General features: G+C 41.0%; 1 protein-coding gene across 2 annotated transcripts in view; it reads left to right on the top strand.

Annotated features, from left to right (window-relative positions):
- col4a4 (collagen, type IV, alpha 4) overlaps positions 1–19,853 on the top strand; it is a 92,148-nt gene that overhangs the window by 59,291 nt on the left and 13,004 nt on the right. For both annotated transcript variants that reach the window (XM_080428476.1, XM_080428475.1), the window contains 10 exons: positions 1,015–1,164; positions 4,067–4,228; positions 4,588–4,755; positions 8,889–9,032; positions 9,719–9,826; positions 11,604–11,785; positions 13,183–13,246; positions 15,331–15,405; positions 19,095–19,202; positions 19,301–19,408. In XM_080428476.1, coding sequence (XP_080284602.1) covers positions 1,015–1,164; positions 4,067–4,228; positions 4,588–4,755; positions 8,889–9,032; positions 9,719–9,826; positions 11,604–11,785; positions 13,183–13,246; positions 15,331–15,405; positions 19,095–19,202; positions 19,301–19,408 — 1,269 coding nt within the window. The remainder of the gene's footprint in view (positions 1–1,014; positions 1,165–4,066; positions 4,229–4,587; positions 4,756–8,888; positions 9,033–9,718; positions 9,827–11,603; positions 11,786–13,182; positions 13,247–15,330; positions 15,406–19,094; positions 19,203–19,300; positions 19,409–19,853) is intronic.

The following is a 19,853-nucleotide window of genomic DNA, read 5'->3' as shown; positions in this document are numbered from 1 at the left end:
TAGCAGAGATATCCATGGCAATGAAAGAGTTAAGAGAATCTTGCATTTTATCAACACAGCTAGTGTGGGGATAGAGTTGGTTCAGAACATGGCACATTTTGCCTACACAATCTCACTCCCAGGTCGTAATATGTTGACGAGTTGGGCAATATTTGTTATAGCCTCCAGTGTCAACACGTTCCCGGTAGTCCCGCGTCATATAATCAGTCTCACATTACATATCACATAATGCGGACGCATGTTCTCACTTCCAATCGTAATAAGTTGATCATTAAAAACATCTAAATAAGGCAGGCATGCCGTCAGAACTTGACTGTGAGGCACGCCTAAGCGAGGCGATAGCCAAACAAATACCTGTGCCAATCAGTGCGATGTCCGCTCCGCACTGTTCAAGTTGCATACCGATTGGCTTGGAATTATAAATAATGTTTTGTCAACATGCGATGTGATAAGACACATGGTCAGATGTTGCCCAACTCGCCACCGTATTACGGGTTCCTACACAGCCATTGTGTGAACCGTCATCAGTCACTGTTTTGATTCCTTTGCGCCTGGATAAACTCCAGTGTCTCCTCAGCCAAGAATTTGACCAAATCTACAGGATTGTACCAAATCCTCCACAGCAAATGAGTTTTAATGCTGACTTTCCTCCATGTTTGACATGGTGAGTTATTTTAGCGTTGAGGCCACTTATCCCTGATTTGAACTTAGTTGCACACCAGTGTTGCGCAACAAAAATAGCTGATCTACAAGCTCATAACATGATGTGTTGTAGACCCGCTATTTGCTTGACATGATTTGCAACCAAGTATAACTCAGGCTTTACAGTGACAGTTCAGTGGACTGTGTTAACTAAGGCATCTAAACACAGAAATTACAATACAATTAAACAAGACAGACTAAAAGCAAAACACCCACAAAAATGTTATTTTCTTTGGTGGTATAAACCTCTGTTTTCTCAGCTGTCCTATTTTCTCCTCTAAATTGTTGACTCTTGTTAACTGTGTCCTCTAGGTTCTCCTGGTCTTCAGGGCCCCCCAGGGCTGAAGGGTCCCCTTGGGGACTCTGTGTTTGGGGCCCCTGGCCCCCTTGGCTTCACAGGGCCCCCAGGCTACCAGGGTCCTAAAGGAGTCCCTGGACCACCTGGTCCTGCAGGATTAACAGGTAAATAACACGGTCAGCAAATAAACAAAACCTATAAACATGATCATGTTAAAAGGTTGATATTAGGTATTAACCCATACATGTAGGTATATACTAGGGGTGGGACGATATGGGTTCCTCACGATACGATATATATCATGATATTAGGCCCACGATAACAATATATATCACGATATTCGACGATATTCGATATATTGCGATATCACAATATTCAATATATATTGCAAGAAATTTCACCAACGATGTATCACGATATCTGAAAATATCGATATATTGCGATATCACGATATATTGCATGAAATTTCACCAACGATATATCACGATAGTCCTTGTATTCAATTCATAAACACATAAAATAGCACCAAACAGTTCAAAATCATCATTACACAAATACAGAGTAGGAAAAACAACGTATCACAAACTATATCGATATTTCTCGGCAGTATATCGATTAGTTATCGCGGGAGAAAGTATCGCGATATATCGCGATATCGATATATCGTCCCACCCCTAGTATATACCTGTATATTGTATAGCTATTTTATTTTATTTTATTTCATATAATTTAAACTGGGAGCCCATTGAGGAAGACCATAATTTCCAGTGCACAATAATACATTAATACAACAGATAATAGAAATGTCAGTACAAAGTAACGAATCAAAGTATAAATCAAACAAAACAGACACATATAAGTCTCTCGAGACAATGGAAGCGCTGACAATTTGAACATTGTAAAGCGTATGTCCCCCTCTCTTCTGTTTCGCATTTGCAGTCGCGTAAATAAATCCTACGTAAATCACATTAGTCAAAGAAAGCTTATCTAGCTTGCTGCTTAGCAAAAATGGAAATTCAATATTCTCAGCTTTCAGGAGGTGCAATTACACACTCAGGGCTCCGGACTAACTTCTTAATTGGTCTGCCGTTAAGTTGGTTGCACTGGTGCGGCTAACCTTTTTAGTGCTTTGAAGTCAGTTCCAGGAATGTGGAGCAGCAAATGAAAAGGTGGTCTTGCAAAACTCTGACTAGATACACAGGACCTCAAGAACAAGCCAATTTTGATCGAGTAGGATAATATCATCGCGATAGCATTTTCTAAAGAAGCGCCTTGAAGATAAACAAATGCCAATGACAGTTTTTTTTTTCAATTATGTGAAATCACCGACCACTTACTATAGCAACGTCAGCTGTCATGTGGGTTAAGTCTCATCCTCCTGGCTTTTCTGCCGTGACATTACTTGTTGTGAAACAATATTAGCGTTTGCAATGCGTTGCACTTCTGGTCATTACTGGTCAATTTCCTCTGAATACATAATAGAACATCGGTGGAGATATCTTGTCTAGCCTGCTCGTGAACAGACATGCAGTGCCTGGTACGGTAACTAACCTCATGCAGGTGATTGCACTGCCTTGGATGTTCCACATCACGTTCTAGATCTCTCTCATCCTCTCCTGAACATTATTGGGCTGAAGTGGTTCCTTCAGTCCGGCTCGAAAGACCATACATTGTATGATAGAATGTGTTTAGATCAATAGGTGTGGCAGTAATCACTTCAGCGTGTTGGCTCAGAAAACTATTATCAAAGCACAGGTGTGTGAAGAAAAAAGGAATGCAGAGTCTAGGGATTCAGTTTACACTGTTTATACGTGTGTGTTATGTCAGGGACGGCTATCGCTATGTGGTTGTCTATCTATGCCTACTCTAACAATTGCTATGCTAGGCTGAGACGACCAGTGTTGGGGCAAGTTACTTCAAAATAGTAAGTTAGTTACTAATTACTGCTCCAAAAAGTTACGTAGTTACTACAATAGTTACTGTATTATAAAAGTAACTAGTTACTTTACTAGTTACTTTTGTGTTACTTTATTTGCTGTATGTGATGTATAATCTTTCGTGTGCACAAAATGGCAACTCTCAACTTTCATCTATGGTAGCTCACATGAGAGAGAGAAGACTCAGTGAACTCAGACACGGACGGCAGTGACACCAAAAATGGTGACCTATTGAATCTAGTCACTATAGAGTCAGTCTCTCGAGCCAGACAATTTTCAAATGCTTCGGAGGCATTCGGCATTCGGAAATTACGTGAGACTACTAGCCTGGTTCCAGACGAATCTGCCATTGCAAAATAAATTGCCCTCGGCAGATTGGGTCTGGCCCCTCTCAATAGAAATTTAGGATTTCTCTCCCTCCGACGTTGTGAGGGACCAATAAGGGCCCAGTATGCAAATATGGGGCGGGTTTATCACCAGGGGCATTTTTTTTTATTTGCCCCTCGGAAATGCAGGTTCCACACAGAGATTCCAGACTAATATCTACGCAGTGATATTAGTCTGGCCCTGCCAGGCTATGAGACTACTGCCATAGTGTCAAAGACATTTTTAACTGCAGCAATATGGCAGAATTATGGATTTGAAGAAGACAAAAGAGGTGAGCTGAAACATAAACAACACTGAAAAAAATCTAAATGAAAATGTGTCAAGTATCATTCCTATTATTAGAAGAAAAATGCGACCTCCAAGTGCATACAGAATATGGTGGGTGACCAAACGCGAACCGTTGTCTGTTGTCTGTTGCGAACAGTTGTCTGTCATACAAATTGCCCCCACAGCTTGCTCATGTCCTGATGGCTGTACCCCAAAAAACTGACACAGCCCTGGGTAGGCAGCCAGACATGGCGGAGATTTGCACTCTGAGGAGTGCACTTTTCTAATGATGACTGCTGCTACAATGCCTGAGGAAACCAGAACAAAATCATTTTACTCTTCTGTACTCGTACACAATATGTAACAAAGGAATTCACCTTGAATCTTGAAGTTGAGCACTTTCTCCAATAACGTAAAGTGTTAAAAATTGTAAACTTTAGATTCTTACTACATTAAACTCTCCGTCTTCCATCAGGACCCTTAGGAACCCCAGGAGCCCTGGGACTCAGAGGAGAGAGAGGAGTGGACGGTCCACCAGGCAAAGAAGGACCCCCTGGCCTCAAAGCAAATCTGTGTGATGCAGGAGAGACTGGCCCTCGAGGGACACAAGGAGTGAAAGGACACATAGGACCTCCAGGTAAATGTGGCTATGTGGAAAATGTTTGGCGTTCAGATCTCAACAGTGTGTCAAACCCCACCAATTAAACTCCATTACACATAGGTAATGAAAAGGCATTATGAAAAATATCTTCCTACCGCCTCAATCCCCTTGACCACAGTTTATCCCCCACATATCTCGAGAACCGCCGGACCGATCAACTTCATACTTAGCGTGCATGTCGCCGAGTGATGTGCAGGGAGGTTGTCCAGAACCGACGTGCAGAAAGTTGTTGCTGTTTGTCTCAGTTTACAGTATTAGTTGTACAATATTATTGATTTATTACAGTGGAATTAGTAGAATTATAGTAGTGTAATGTGTTGTATTTTATTGTCTAGGTTTTTGGGGGGAGAACGGAGCCAAGGGGGAAGATGGGTATCCTGGTGTTGGACCCCCAGGTCCAAATGGGAAACCAGGTACACCAGGGTTCTCTGGATACACGGGACAACCAGGAATCCCAGGCTCCGCTGGAAAGGACGGAGAGCCAGGGCCCAATGGACAGAAAGGTAAAATACACAGCAGGAGTAGTAATGGTGGTAATACTATAATGAGTTATATTAATACAGTATGTGAACCAGCGCAGCAAGTAAATGTAGAATCACAGGCAGAGATTTATTTTAAAAGCCAAGAAAGAAACAATATTGTTAACCTTTCCTGCTTCAGCATCCATACCGTGGTCAGGAAACACAGGGGAGACTTTATATTCCTCTCCAGGGCCGAAGTCATTGGTAATTTTGCAGTCGAGCGATCAACTGGGCAGAGTTCTGGATAATACCACAGGCTCGACTCAGCTTTCTCATCAACTCAACCTACGACACCCTACCCAGCCCTAGAAACCTCCATCAATGGTCGGGGATGAAGTAAACCTGCGACGTCGGCGGGACCATCAATGCCTCGCTCCAGTATGTTCTGTCAGGTTGTAAAACAGCTCTGACACAGGGTCGTTCAGATGGCGACGTGACCAAGTGCTCAGAAAGCGGTCACAAACACAAACAATAAGAGTCCAGAGTTCCACAGAGGATCCACTCTCTCAGGCAGGGGGAATCTGCAGCGAACAGCTACAGGAGACCAGCACCTACACTCCTAACCTCAGGGGCTCACTGACAGTGCCAGGAGGAAAGGAAGAAAGAAAATTACACAGACCCGGTTGCAGAGGGCAGAGAAGGAGGATGGAGAGTGAGGCTTTACCCAGTGGGGGTGGGAGCCAGAGGGTTCGGAAGGCTCAATGCTGTGTCGGCCCAAAGACCCAGGGCTACAGGGAGCCAGACTGCACAAGGCCACCAAGGAACTAGAGAGAAGGCAAGCTTTTGGCGCTGGTTAAGAAGACGGGGCAAGGATTGGAGAGCAAAAAACTGCTGAATGTTTTAGCTGCAGAGGGTGTCAGGGAGATATCCCTGTTCACTGCACCACCATCATATTCTGGAATAATAAGGGGCGAAACCTCCATGAACAGTGGATCCCAGCTGATGACCCTGCAGCTAACAACTTCTTATGCGGTCAGAGAAGATGCTCCTGTCGTGCACAGTCCCTTGTGGTCACCAGTGGAGGTGCGCCAGGCCTAGAGACTTGCAGAACACAAACAATACAAGCTAACCTCTTGACATCACTCAGTAGGTGGCATAAACGGGATTGGGTAGTGAGGAGTCAAGACTGAACTGTATGAAGCACTCATACTTTAACAGCTACTGCTAACTTAACACTCCAGTCACCAGCCTTACCGTCACGCATACACTCTCTCTCTCTTTCTCTCTCTGCGAACCTAAATAACAGCGCACCGTGCCAGTCGCGTAGATCTACACGAAGTGGTCTTTTTTTTTCTTTTTCACAATGACTCATTTCATTGTAGGCCTCTCTCGCAGTGACACATTTCATTGTAGGCCTCTCTCGCAGTGACACATTTAATTGTAGGCCTCTCTCGCAGTGACACATTTCATTGTAGGCCTCCCTCGCAGTGACACATTTCATTGTAGCACACCGGAAACGGAAATTAATGTCAATAGAAGATTTTCGTTCCCATCCGCCGCCGCTCTAAAGCTTCCGCTAATCCGCCATTATCTCGGTGTTGTTTTTCTCCGCGCTGAACGCTGTTTAAAAGAAACTGCGACTACTGCAAAATGGAATGTCGGCGATTGAAAATTTCTTCTCTGGGCCACTCACACAACTACCCTGTGTGTCTACAAACAGTTGAACGCGCGATCTTACGGTATTTAGCGAGGTCTGTGGTGAGGTGAAAAAAACTAAAAAACAACAATAAATCGCTGGCACTGGTGAGTACATTATGATATTAAACTCTGGCATGGAATGTGTTAACCATGTCACTTTAACCATGCACATGATACAGTGACTTTATAAACGTACATGCTGCTTTTTTATATGCTGGATATGTTTTCCACCTGCACAAGAAAAAAATTCTGTCTTCTATCCATAATTTTTTAATCAACCATATCTCTGCTGTCCAGCGCGAACCTGCTAACTCCAAAACGCTCATTGTTCAGGAAATGAAAAAACTAAATATACGTTTTTCAGGAAATGAACAAAAACTTATATTTTTTAAAACAAAGCAATACTGCCTCATCAAAGTTGGTATAGTGACTTTATATATTGTCAGATACTTGCATGTGTCATTATATTATCAACACTTTACCCAAATCCAGCGCAATTAAGACTTAAGCGGAGTTAGGAATTTCCGACGAACAGAAATCCATCTCAAGTGGAGTTAGGAGTCCGAACAGCTGACAATAGCTCTGCTGCTGAGGGAAGGGTAAAAATTCCCAAAAGCTAACAATGGATCTCCAAGCTCACAATGCATCACAACGTGTGAATTAATGCCCTGATGCTTCATGACACTTATTATATAGGCCTACAATAATAAACAGGACTTTAAATATTACAATAACTTCTGCAAAGAGTCAGAGTTTCAGTAGAACCAGCGCGACAAAAATGCTATGAACTCCTTTCTTCTTGTCACATTGCTCTCCTCATTAAACATTTCATAGATTTTAGAAATATAATTACTTGTTTTCATAACATTAGCGTCAGTGCTAAGTTTGATAAACAGGTACACACAGTGCGTAGTTTTAACAGACTACGGGAGTTTGTTTACGTGATCCTCCTCCTCGCTCACTGCGCAACGCGCTCTGCCTGAAAATGGAGTTAGCTAGGGGCACGGTGGCGCAGTCGGTAGCGCTGTCGCCTCACAGCTAGAAGGTCCTGGGTTCGATTCCCGCCGGGGACGCTGTGGGCGCTGGGGGCGTGTCTTCTCCTCCGTGTCATCAGCGCCCATACCCTAGGTGGGGTTGGCGAAAGGGCCTACTCTGTGTGGAGTTTGCATGTTCTCCCCGTGTCTCCTAGGGTAGTTAATACCCTCACAAAAACATGTAGTAATCCTGGTCGCTATACTGCCTCCCCCATGACAGCCGGGGCGCCTGATGGAGGGGAAGGGAACTGGTTGGAATAACGTGTTCCTTCCACGCGCTACGTCCTACCAGGGAAACTCCCCCCTGTCAGGTGACAAGAAGGTCAGTTGGCTCTCATGCATTGAAGGAAGCATGAGCTCGGCCCTGGCCTCCCTAGGCTGTGGGGGACTGGTGTAGCGCTGGTGTAGCGCCCAGGATCACTTAGGAAATTGGCACCGGTGAAAAAAATGGGTTACAAAAATCGCGGGATAAAAAAAAAAAAAAAAAAAAAATGGAGTTAGCTGGTTCGTCCTGGACACTGACGATATGTATACTGGACTTTTGTATATTTTATTTGACTGTGCCTTTCTGTTATTTTTGTTGTTATATATTTCTTTCTTCTCTATTCTCTCTTCCCTTTTAACTCTTCCTGTTACTGCAAAGTTAAGAATTTGCACCAAAAAGATTTCACCCACTCTTTTACACCTGTAATTGTGTGATGTGAAAATAAAGTTTCTGATTCTGACCAACTTGCAACAGTGAGCATTGCTAATTCTCACATGAGTTAGCAATGCTCATGTTCATTAGTTGAAAATGGATTGTTGTTCATTTATTAAATTACAATAAAAATAATTTGCATGGCGTCCAAGGACGTCCTAGCAGGCCCGGCGCCACGGGGGTGCAGAGCACCCTCAGTTTCAAATTGTGCCCCCTCAGTTTATTTTGGGAAAAAAAAAAAAAGAAAAGAAAATCATTTTTTTATAATAAATCTTTGGATAAAAAATCGGTAAAATCAGGCAAAAATATGAATTAAATAACGTAAGCGCAACCCTAACCCTAAAACCGAAATAAATTATAAAAACGCCCAAAAACAGACACAATGCGCTTCGCGCGCGCACGGGTCTCTCACAATTTTCAACTGCACCCTCAGTCATTTCATCCTGGCGCCGGGCCTGCGTCCTAGTTTGTATTAACTACAGTAAACGTAAGAATTCAAACCATAGATTATTTTTTCAAAGATGTATTTTGAGCTGAGAAAGGGTGAACATCCTTGTCAAAACTTTGAAGCCTGATCATCAGACCCTCCATTTTCTGAAGAAAACACACTCTTTATACATCTATGCAAGTGATGCCTAGTTTGGTGGCTCTAATCCTCTACTTTCATATGAAATGAGAAAATGAAATGTGCCAACATCTACAGTAGTGTGCTGTGTTCTTTTTCACATGATTATCCATGTGTGTAGGTTTGATAGGGGCCAAAGGCAGAGCAGGGTGTCCAGGAGAACGAGGGGCCAGCGGGAGGAATGGCTTCACAGGGAGGAAGGGGGAGAATGGGTTTGATGGCCGACCAGGACTACTTGGCGAAGACGGATCCAAAGGACAGAAAGGTACAGAGCTCGATATGACTGTAATACTGGTATAGCACTAGTTCTAGCATAAGTCATATTAACTCTGCAAACAGAGGTTCTGACAAACACTCACTGAAACAAATGTGTATAGATACACAGAGAACTAACTAGACACAGGTGCAACTCAAACAGGTGAACAAGATTCAATTAACCATAATTATTAACACAGGGTGGATAAGAGAGAACAGGCAACAACGACAAGGGCAGACAGGAAACACTCAACAATACTACAAAATAAAATATCAGAAACACAAGAAAACACTAACAAAATAAGATACACAACACTTCAATATAAGGCAAAGAAATACAGATCTGTCATATACAGGCATAATGTAGTACTACTGTACAGTACCAATACCAGTGTTGTATCTGCATTCTGCACTAGTGACTAGTGTACCATTGTAGTACAACCTTGTAGCAATACTTGTAAGGACCAATACTACTCTAGGAATACCAATACCAGTGTAGACGTACCAATACCAGTGTAGTACTACTAATACTAGGGTATTAGCTTCTAGTAAGACGTGTGTGTTCACCAATACTAATGTAATACCAATACCAGTTTACTGCTAATAATACTAGTGAATTACTACCAGTGCTAGTGTAGTACTACTAACGCTTGTGTTATAGCAGTATTTGTATCTCACTGTGTTTACTCATCCCAGGCAGGCGAGGGGTCCCAGGTGCCCTGGGAGAGACTTTAGAGGTTCTCGTCAAAGGAGAGCCCGGTCCCAAAGGACTTCCTGGTCTTCCAGGCTTGACCGGACCACGAGGTGAGACAACACATCACATTTTCCAAATGGAGGCATTCCTGGTTTAAAATAATGAACAGTGAGTCAAGAAGAGTACCTTGTGTTGTGTGGTTGCACATAGTGAACAATATTAAGATTAAACTACAATAATCAAATTTGTATTTAATAGAAATGTCATATTATACACATTTTCGAAGAACATGTAAATGCAAACTATAAAAGTGTGCACCTCGGAGGGCAGATCTCCGCCAGCCCCTGTTGGCTTCCCAGGGCTGTATCAGTCATGGGTGCAACTAGAGGGGAACTATAGTTAGTACAACAGTAAAGGCGGTTACACACCGGCGAATATGCGAATATACGCAAAATTCGGACTCGTTCCGAATAATTAAAAGACGCTTTTTTCGCTTCGACCTTTAGATTGTTCGCGTTCGTGGTGCCCCCTATGGGCTGAAGTGAAAGCAGTTTAGGAGGTGTGCATTAGATTCCAATTTGGGTATGATTGGATGTCATGTTCATGATATGGATTTTTTTTTAGGAAATAGGCCGCGGCCACAAATTTGTGAAAGCAATTACAGGCAAACAAGTATCGAGTATGAAAACCCTGTTTGACAGCCATTGTTACATAACTCTCAAAACACGTTTTGACAACAAACAATGTCATTTGTAGCATTTGTGCACTCCCTATGGGTGAAGTGTTTAGAGGCCCCTCAATGTGTGAATCAAATTTGGGGCAGATTGGATGGTGCTGTTGTGTAGGAAGAGACACCTGTGTACTTAGTTCAATGTCAGAACATAAACTACACTTTCTCCATAAGTGGAACCCTTTTATCAATTACTTCAGTTCCTTACAAACTCTACCTCCTGACTGAATATCTGCATCAGCTATTTTTGATTTTTTTTTGAAAAATCCTGAAATTGTGTGAACTACTGATTTAGAAGTCATTTGTAGAATCTGCCTCAGGTCTTAATGGGTTAAAGGTACCTGAGCCCATGTATAGCACCACAAGACCCAAGAACAACAGTAATCCATGATTTTAGAACATAACAGCTGCTTTCATGATTTGTGGCATTGTTTGGAAAACAGGCCGCTTGCACAAACCTTGGAAGCCAATTAAAGCCAATCGGAATGAAATATGAAAACTGACTGATACATCTTGATCATATGACTCCAGAGGTAATGTGTACCAATGTGTTTGATTCTGGGACAAAATCTGTAGGAGTTTTGAAGAAAATGCAAAATCACATAAAATCTAGTCAGGTGGAAGTAGACGTGGCCTATATGGGGAGTTGCGTCATGATCCAAGGAATCCCGGGAGGAAAAATGTTGTTGCACGACATACGGTTAAAGACTTATTGGCCAAAATGTGAAGTGGACTGACTCACAGGACCGAAAACCTTTTTTCTATTTTTTCCAAAATGTTAATTTTTTTTCCAAAATGCTTAAATCTGTGGCAAACATGCAGCTAGATGAAAAGCTGACTTTCTCAGCATATTGATCTCTAGAAACAATCAAGCACAATGCATGCAACCTCTTGTTTTTGTGTCAATGTGTCGTGACAGAGTTGGCTGCTGTTTTCCCAGTGAAACATAATGAATCTCCATTTGGAATATCTCTTAAGTTCCTCTTTAACCACATTAAACCTATCAATATTTTGGGCATGTTCTTGTTGATTGTTCTTTAAAAATGTTCAAAATGTTTCTAACAGCTCATAACGCGTCTCATCGCAACATTGTAGTAAGACAAAGTATAAAATATGGCTTAAAGTGATTAAGCTGAACATGGTAACTTTTCCTTCAGGCAATCAGGGAGTACTAGGAAATAGAGGCAATCCAGGGTACCCTGGAATCAATGGGCCCCCGGGCATAGAGGCGGGCTTCAGAGGATCACCAGGGACCTTTGGGAAGTCTGGAGACCCTGGCCTACCTGGACCTCCTGGACTCAAAGGGATCATCGGCTTCCCAGGAGAGAATGGAGATCAGGTGAACATTTATCTTATTTTTTTAGATAAAAAAGTTTAACAACGAATGTATTAACCACATGAAACCCTAGCGTCCCTGTTCTGAGGTGAACAATCGCACAGAACAGTAGCAGATCTACAATCTCACAACGCGTAAACCAAGATTTGTGTGTGTGTGTGTGTGTGTGTGTGTGTGTGTGTGTGTGTGTGTGTGTGTGTGTGTGTGTGTGTGTGTGTGTGTGTGTGTGTGTGTGTGTGTGTGTGTGTGTGTGTGTGTGTGTGTGTGTGTGTGTGTGTGTGTGTGTTAGGGCTTTCACGACTAGAGATTTTTACAGGTCGACTAATTTGACCCAGTGGTAGTAGACTAGTCGAAATTTACATTAAAAAAAAAATATATATATATATATATATATATATTTTTTTAGGGGGGGCATTGTTTTAATGCCATCCTACTACTATATTACTATTATTATTATCCTCCTGCCCTTATTTTTATGGCGTTTTAAGGGAAGCGCTTCTGGCACAGCAGCACAGCACCACAGCAGCGTCTCCAAGGATCCCCATTGCCCAATAATAGGCTTTTATTGGGCATACTTTTGACCCCCTTTTGATAAAAAAATAAAGTCAGGAGGATAATAATAATAGTAAGATGGGCCATTACTATGGCATTAAAAAAAATAAAAATAAAAATCAACTATTCGACTAATACCAACAAGGTCGACTAGTGGTTATACTAGTCGACTAGTTGACTAGTTGGTGAAAGCCCTAGTGTGTGTGTGTGTGTGTGTGTGTGTGTGTGTTTGGGGGGAGTTACCTGAGAACTGGTAGACAGAGTGAGGGGAGGGGCTTATCACACTCATTTAACTCAAGGCTTCAGTTAAAACCCTGATCTACAAGCTTACAACGTGACGCATTGTATTTTCAAGTATAGTACAGGGTTAAAGGTGCAAGTAATATATATATTTTTTAAATAAATGTTAAATAGCTATATTCTGAGTGTTTGTTCAGAGGTCTCCCTGACTCTCCAGCTCCTTAGTAAGCAGATAATATATTTTCAGGTCAGGATACCTATTTTTTTGACTCAGGAGAGAGAAGATACAGGATAAACAAGTGCAATTGGAAGTGATGACACAAAGAAATGAGCAGATAAAATGGAACTGGAACACTATAGAATTGAAACTGATAAATGGGTACTCTCTCCTGACTGGCTGAAATTGGCAACCCACCTGAAAATGTATTTTCAGTATATTAAAGAACTGGAGAGACGAGTAGACCCCTGTTATTATTACACTACCTTTAAGTGGTTAATCAGACCAATCGATTTAGTCCATTATAAAATAAATCGATTAGAATGTTTGAAATATAGAAATTTAAAAAACATATTTTTGTATTAACACTAATTGTATTTGCTGACTGTAGGGTGACCCAGGAATCACTGGGACATATGGTGTACCTGGTTACCCAGGATTCACTGGGCTTAAAGGTAGGACAAAACAAAGGTTGCATTCCAAAACAAATAATACACACACTTTCACTTACCATATGAAACGTACGACAGAGCATAGCCATTAATTGGTGGAGAAAAAAGAAAACAAATTGCCGGGGGCGGGGCATTATTCTGACTTTTTACTCAGAAATCTCTGAGTTTAATGTAGGAAATTTCCTATTTTATAAACTCGCAGATTTGCGACATTAATCTCAGATATTTCTGAGTAAAATGTAGGACATTTTCGTATTTATTATCACACAAATTTGCCATTAGACTTCTTCCCAAATACTCAATAAAGTAAAGTAGCCTAGGCCTAGGCTATTTCTATTCTATTCTATTCTATTCTATTCTATTCACATCACATGTATCTCCAACTTCTGTCTCATCAGTCATCACAAAGACATTTTTTAAACAAGTGACAGCATGTGCAAGACGGCTTTCCCCCCTTGTAAATAATTCAGGACCTCGGTAACGGACCGGTGATCAGTTATATTATTATTCAAAAAGTATTTGAATCATGACAAACATATAGGCTACTAACAAGTTTAAGGAATTATCTCCTCAAGGCATACAAGCATCCGTGTCTACCTTGTGCACAGCGGAACATAGATCTGGACGCAGATATATAACACTGTAGAGTAGACTACAGCTATAATAGTTAAATGAATGTGTCCCTCTTTTGCATTATTAAGACCATGTGGGTCAAGGATAATGATTTGTGTAACTTTTAATCAATGAACCAAATAGTCAACCAACGTCCAGCCGCTCCAGCACAGGCGAGAGATTGGTCCTTTTCTCTGTTGGTCACTATTCATTCCAATCGTGATAAACATAGTTCAAGTGTAATTTAGAACGATCCCCTGGCGGAACCTGAAGCCATACCAACCCCACAGCACGCAGGGAAGACGCACTGTCTTCCCAGCGTGCTTTGAGTGGCCGAGCAACATTTGTACATATACACAACTGTGCAAGACCGTGCGCCTTGGCAGTTGGCAGTATCCGTTCCGTGGTCCATATGGTGCTGATTCCAACCATTTTATAGACTGTATTTAACACTGGCATATCAGCATTGCTATACATATTTATGACACCTGAATTTCCCTACGGGAATCGATTAAAGGTCTATGGATATATCTATACAGACAGACAGATAGACAGACAGACAGACAGACAGACACTTTCTGACTCTTTATAAAAAATAAGTTATTATTTATCATTTGTTTTTGCGCATGCAGGCATGCACAGTTTCCTCTCCTTTTTAGCCCAATAGGCTATAACTAATCTAATCAGTGGATATTGTTTTTATATAGGCTACTGTATATGATTGAATTGAATTTGCACAAACTCGATTCATACTTCGACAGCGGGGCGCACGTCGCAAATAGCCTATTTACAAGCTCACAACATGTCTGGTCTGCAACCGTGAACTTGTAGATCGGCTATTTTCGGTGCCCGACCCCGTCATACGGTGAAGTATAAATTCGTCTGGCGCTCAGTCTGGACACGGTGAACACCCACACAGCACGTAGCCATAATAAGGCGTTGAATAAAGCTCTTCCATTGATTAATTTAATTAAGAGTAGCCTATTTCCTTATTGCTAAATCCGATTGCAATGTATCATTTGATTAGGCCATCCATAGCAAAGTGGGTGATTTTTAGGCTATGATCCAAAGTGATAGGATCGCGCCTCCTTAAATAAAGAATTTGAGTTTATTTTCTCCGAAATTTGCTAGTTAATAATGTCGCAAATTTGCTAGTTCATCAACTCAGAAATTTCCTATTTTAAAAACTAACAAATTTGACACATAAAACTAATAAATGTCTTAGTTTAAAGTGGCAAATTTGTTTGATAATAAATTCGAAAATCTTAAGAGATTAATGTCGCAATCTGCAAGTTTATAAAATAGGAAATTTCCTACATTAAACTAAACTCTAGAATAATGCCCCGCTCCCGCCGTTTTTTTTTTCACCAATTAATGGCACTAATGCTCCGTCGTAGAAAGGTAATGTAAAATTGGTTCGTAGTGTGTTTACATGAGCTGTCATTAAACTGTACTTTTGTTTTTCTAAAATTCAGGTGATATAGGAGACTCTGTTGGTGTTCCTGGTTCATTTGGAGACTCAGGATCTCCTGGAGAGACTGGACCATCTGGTGAGAGCTGCAACACACAACTTCATTCATATATGAATACAAATAAAATGAACTAAAACAATTTTTTTTGCGACGATTACTCTATTGATGACTTTTTTCACTTTTGTGGTGCCCCACAAATGTGAAATTGCAAATAAGTGAAATTGCTTTTGCCTCTGTGTTTTGTAGTTTGGGGTCAGTCGGATGATGCATTCATGATTTTGGCATTTTTTTATATAAAATAGGACCCTCCCACAAACTTTGAAAGCCAATTATAGCCAATCGGTATTGAATATAAAAAATCGGCAAGATATCTTACATGTTCATCATGTGACTCCGAGATCATGTGTAGCAATTTGTGGCCCCTATTTTTGCCACTGCTATACCCGCGACCCACTAGCCGTGAATTTCTGCCCATTACCCGTGAAATATGGATAAGGAGCTGGCACTGTCCCTAAACGCTATTTTGCGGCCGCTATACCCGCTATTCATTATGCCGACTCCACTATTTGCGCCTGGGCGTGTGGCCGTGTTGTTGCATTATCCCCAAGATTGCTATTTTGACCACACACGTTTTGGACAGCGCATAGTGGAATCTAAAACCACCTGCAATGCCAACTTGGTTTGGTAGGGCGCGCCTGCAATGGACAGACGGCCAGGTCTTCCTCTCTCCTCATTCTCAACAAATCTCTGTGATTATAATTTCCCTATAATCAGCAGAAGTGAGAGTGTCAATTCCTTGTGTCAATTGTGTTTATATAAGAACGTAGTCTATTCAAAGAAGACAATTTGTGCGTCACACAATGCAATGCTCTCCAAATTACACACATGAGTTTTATTCGTCGATTACGCAGGAAATAATGAACTGATTACAAAAATATGAAATTCTCTCTAATCAGTGCATCTAGGTGATATGTATGTCTATCAAATGTGGTTTTATTGGCTTTAAAGGCTAGAGCTTAGAAACGAAATGTCGGGTGCATGTTTCCATTTTAAATCCCCACAGTGCGGCTGCAGAGCTGAAGAGCTGTGTTGCCAGAATTTGCAAGAGGAATAAGCAATCAGGTCTATGAAAACAAGCCCAAAAGAAGCGACTATAATAGGCCACATGAGCACTTCAAACCTATATATATATATATATATATATATATATATATATATATATATATATATATATATATATATATATATATATATATATATATATATATATATATATATATATATATATATTAAACAATGTGCATATTTATTTGTGTTGGCTATTTGAAAATAGACCCGTTCTACCATTATTTACAAGCAACTTTACAGAAAAACAAGCCCAATGTGGCTTATAATAAGCAGACCTGGCAACACTGCAGACTGCAGGGAGAAAAGAGAGTGTAAGATTGCATTGGGGATAATGGCTTTATATAGTGGTCTTCTCTTAAAGGCAATGGCATCTGGCACTGTGATTAGTTTTGTTATTGTAACGCCCAAACCACACCTATGCATAATGTAATGGGTAGTGCAGGTGTTTTGCGGGTAAGGCAAGTGTCCCAAAATAGCAACTTTTGCAGGGGCCCCTCGCCCAGTCCTAAATCCCAAATTAGTGGGTTTAGCCAGTCTGGCCCTTTATAGGGCCCTGTGTGAGTTTTGGACAAAATCTTTAGGATTAGTAGCAAAAAGTGTGTTTTGAAGAAAATGCAAAAAAGCTTAAAATATAGTTCAGTGCAAATAGGCCGAGTTATATCATGGAATCCCGGGGGAAATTAATTTAGATTGTACGACCTATAGTTCAAAGGCCAAAACGTAAAGCGAGCTATTATAGTGCCACCATGTGTTAGGCCACATCCACACGGAGACGATTTTAGGTGAAACCGCATAAGTTTTTAATCGTTTGCACGTTTTGGCCACACGGAGACGGCGTTTTAGGTCCGCAATACGCTTATTTTTGAAAACGGGTCCCAGAGTGAATAAATCTGAAAACGCCACCCTTGCGTCTCCGTGTGTACAACCAAATACGGCAATACGCATCTTTCCTGAACCGATGACGCTATAGCTCCACCTCTCGCTTAAATGTGTGGAGTAAATGTACTTAGTTACTTTCCGCTTAGTTACTTTTTAATGTACAGTATATTCACGTGCATACAAATGAGCCATGCGGTCTTATAAGAATGAAAACAAGTGTTGGCCATGGATCACATGACGGTCGTCTGTTAAGACGATCATGGATGAACTTCAACCTGGTGTTTGCACTTTTTCCATTTATAACCCGTTCATCTACACAAACGTTCATATTTCTAATATAAAGTGCTGACCCCATGGCCACGGATGTTACAATTATGTATGGGCCCGCATAAGTACACCTATCTTCCGTATTGTCCAATACAAATCATTTTAATCCGATTGGTGGCCATTGACTTCGAATTTTCTCCATTGACTTTCATTTACGCGACCCTACCGGTTGGGAGGAGTATTGCACTCTAATACATTATAACTCTATGAGAAAATGGCTGCCGATCGGATTAAAATGCTTTTTATTGAACAATACGGAAGATACGGGTACTTATACCCACTCGAAGTGAATTTTAACATCCATGGCCATGAGTTAAGCACTTTATATTTGAAATCTGAACGTTTATGTAGATGTACGGGTTGTAAATAGAGAAAGTACAAACACCAGGTTGAATTCAGCCAGGACGCTATAGTGACAACGGTCGCAACGTAGCTGATGCGCAGCATCTCGACTATAGTCGACCAGTGGGTCAAATTCATTTGGGTGGAAGAAGTAGTACTCGGATATTTTACTTAAGTAAAAGTAGCAATACCACAATATAAAAATACTCTGTTACAAGTAAAAGGCCTGTGCTCAAAATGTTACTTGAGTTCAATCAAAGTAAAAGTACAAAAGTATTGGCATCAAAATATACTTAAAGTACTGAAATGTTTGAAAATAGCTGATCTACAAGCTCACAATGCGTCGCGATGCGCGTTGTGAGCTTGTAGATCGGCTATTTTTAAATAGTCTATGTAAAATAGGGCAAATAAATAAATATAAATGTTTTATAATGTCATGATTATATCTGCAAAGTCACTAGTATTAACTAAAGCGTTCAAATAATTGTAGTGGAGTAAAAGTACAATATTTTCCTCTGAGATGTAGTGGAGTAGAAGTAAAAGTATTGAAAATTGGAAATACTCGAGTAAAGTGAAAAATACCTCAATTGTACTTAAGTACAGTACCTGAGTAAATGTACTTAGTTACTTTCCTCCACAGCACCACCCACAGGCCAGGCATATATACTACAGCGTTTTCAGTTTGTGGTGTTTTCAGTGGTTTCGTGTGGACACACACATTTCTTGAGACGATTCCGTGTGTACGGTAAACTTTTTGAAAACGACTCTGTGACATTTTTTAAAACGTCTCCGTGTGGATGTGGCCTAGTGACTTCCTTAGCCTACCACGCACAAAAAGGTTTGACATCATCATCATAACAGCAGTTTGTGAGATTAGCGGCACACAGACAGACACACAGACGGGGGCAAAACATAATCACCATTCCCGGCCTTAACAATAGTTAGTAATACTGTCGCACATAGACACATAATTTGTACACAACTTACACACAAACATCAACTTACAGGACTAACATGTACTAGCCTCATTAACAGACAATTTTGTTTATATTGTTAAGATAATTGAGAGACACTGCTTTGTGTTTTGTCAGGTTGGCCTGGACTCCAGGGAGACTGTGGAGAACCTGGTCGTCCTGGTTATTTTGGATCCCAAGGTGATGATGGTTGCCTTGGTTCCCGTGGAGACCTAGGACCTAACGGTACGCAAATGCACTTGTTATTATTATTATTATTGTTATTAAAATAATAATAATAATAATAATTACTATTATTATCTTTTACTCTATCTCTGTTTTAGGAGTTTCTGGACCCCCAGGACCCAGTGGCAAAACTGGTTCTGATGGTCAGAAAGGTCAGAATGGTCAACCTGGACCCAATGGAGAACCAGGAAGACAAGGCCTGAGAGGTGGTTATTATTAGTATTATTATAGGTCTGTCTGTCTGTCTGTCTGTCTGTCTGCCTGTCTGCCTGTCTGCCTGTCTGCCTGTCTACATATTATAATCTAAAATAGATTGTGTAGATTATATAACACCAAGCCAATTCCCACTGGGAACAGTCCTCGTTTGGAACGCATGCATTTCCGCAATGCAATACATGTTGTACCCATTGCCAGAACACCCCTTGTACCCGTTTTCAGAGTACTTTGTGATGATGTCAGTACTATGTTGATCACATCAGGGATCTCCATACATGGGCATAAAATGGACACAAACAGACAAGACGGATGGAGATTTTGGGATTTTTGATCCTGGACAAACGCTGCTCCACACGCTCAGGTTCTCGGCGATACACACAATAATTTAAAAAAAGAGGTTAAATGTCCATGCTGGGTGCGTCCGTTGGCCTAGCG

This window comes from Gymnoscopelus braueri (genome assembly GCF_963280865.1).
Source record: "Gymnoscopelus braueri genome assembly, chromosome: 5".
NCBI lineage: Eukaryota > Metazoa > Chordata > Actinopteri > Myctophiformes > Myctophidae > Gymnoscopelus > Gymnoscopelus braueri.
Note: the sequence above shows the minus strand (reverse complement) of the source record. Positions and strands in the feature narration are given on the sequence as shown.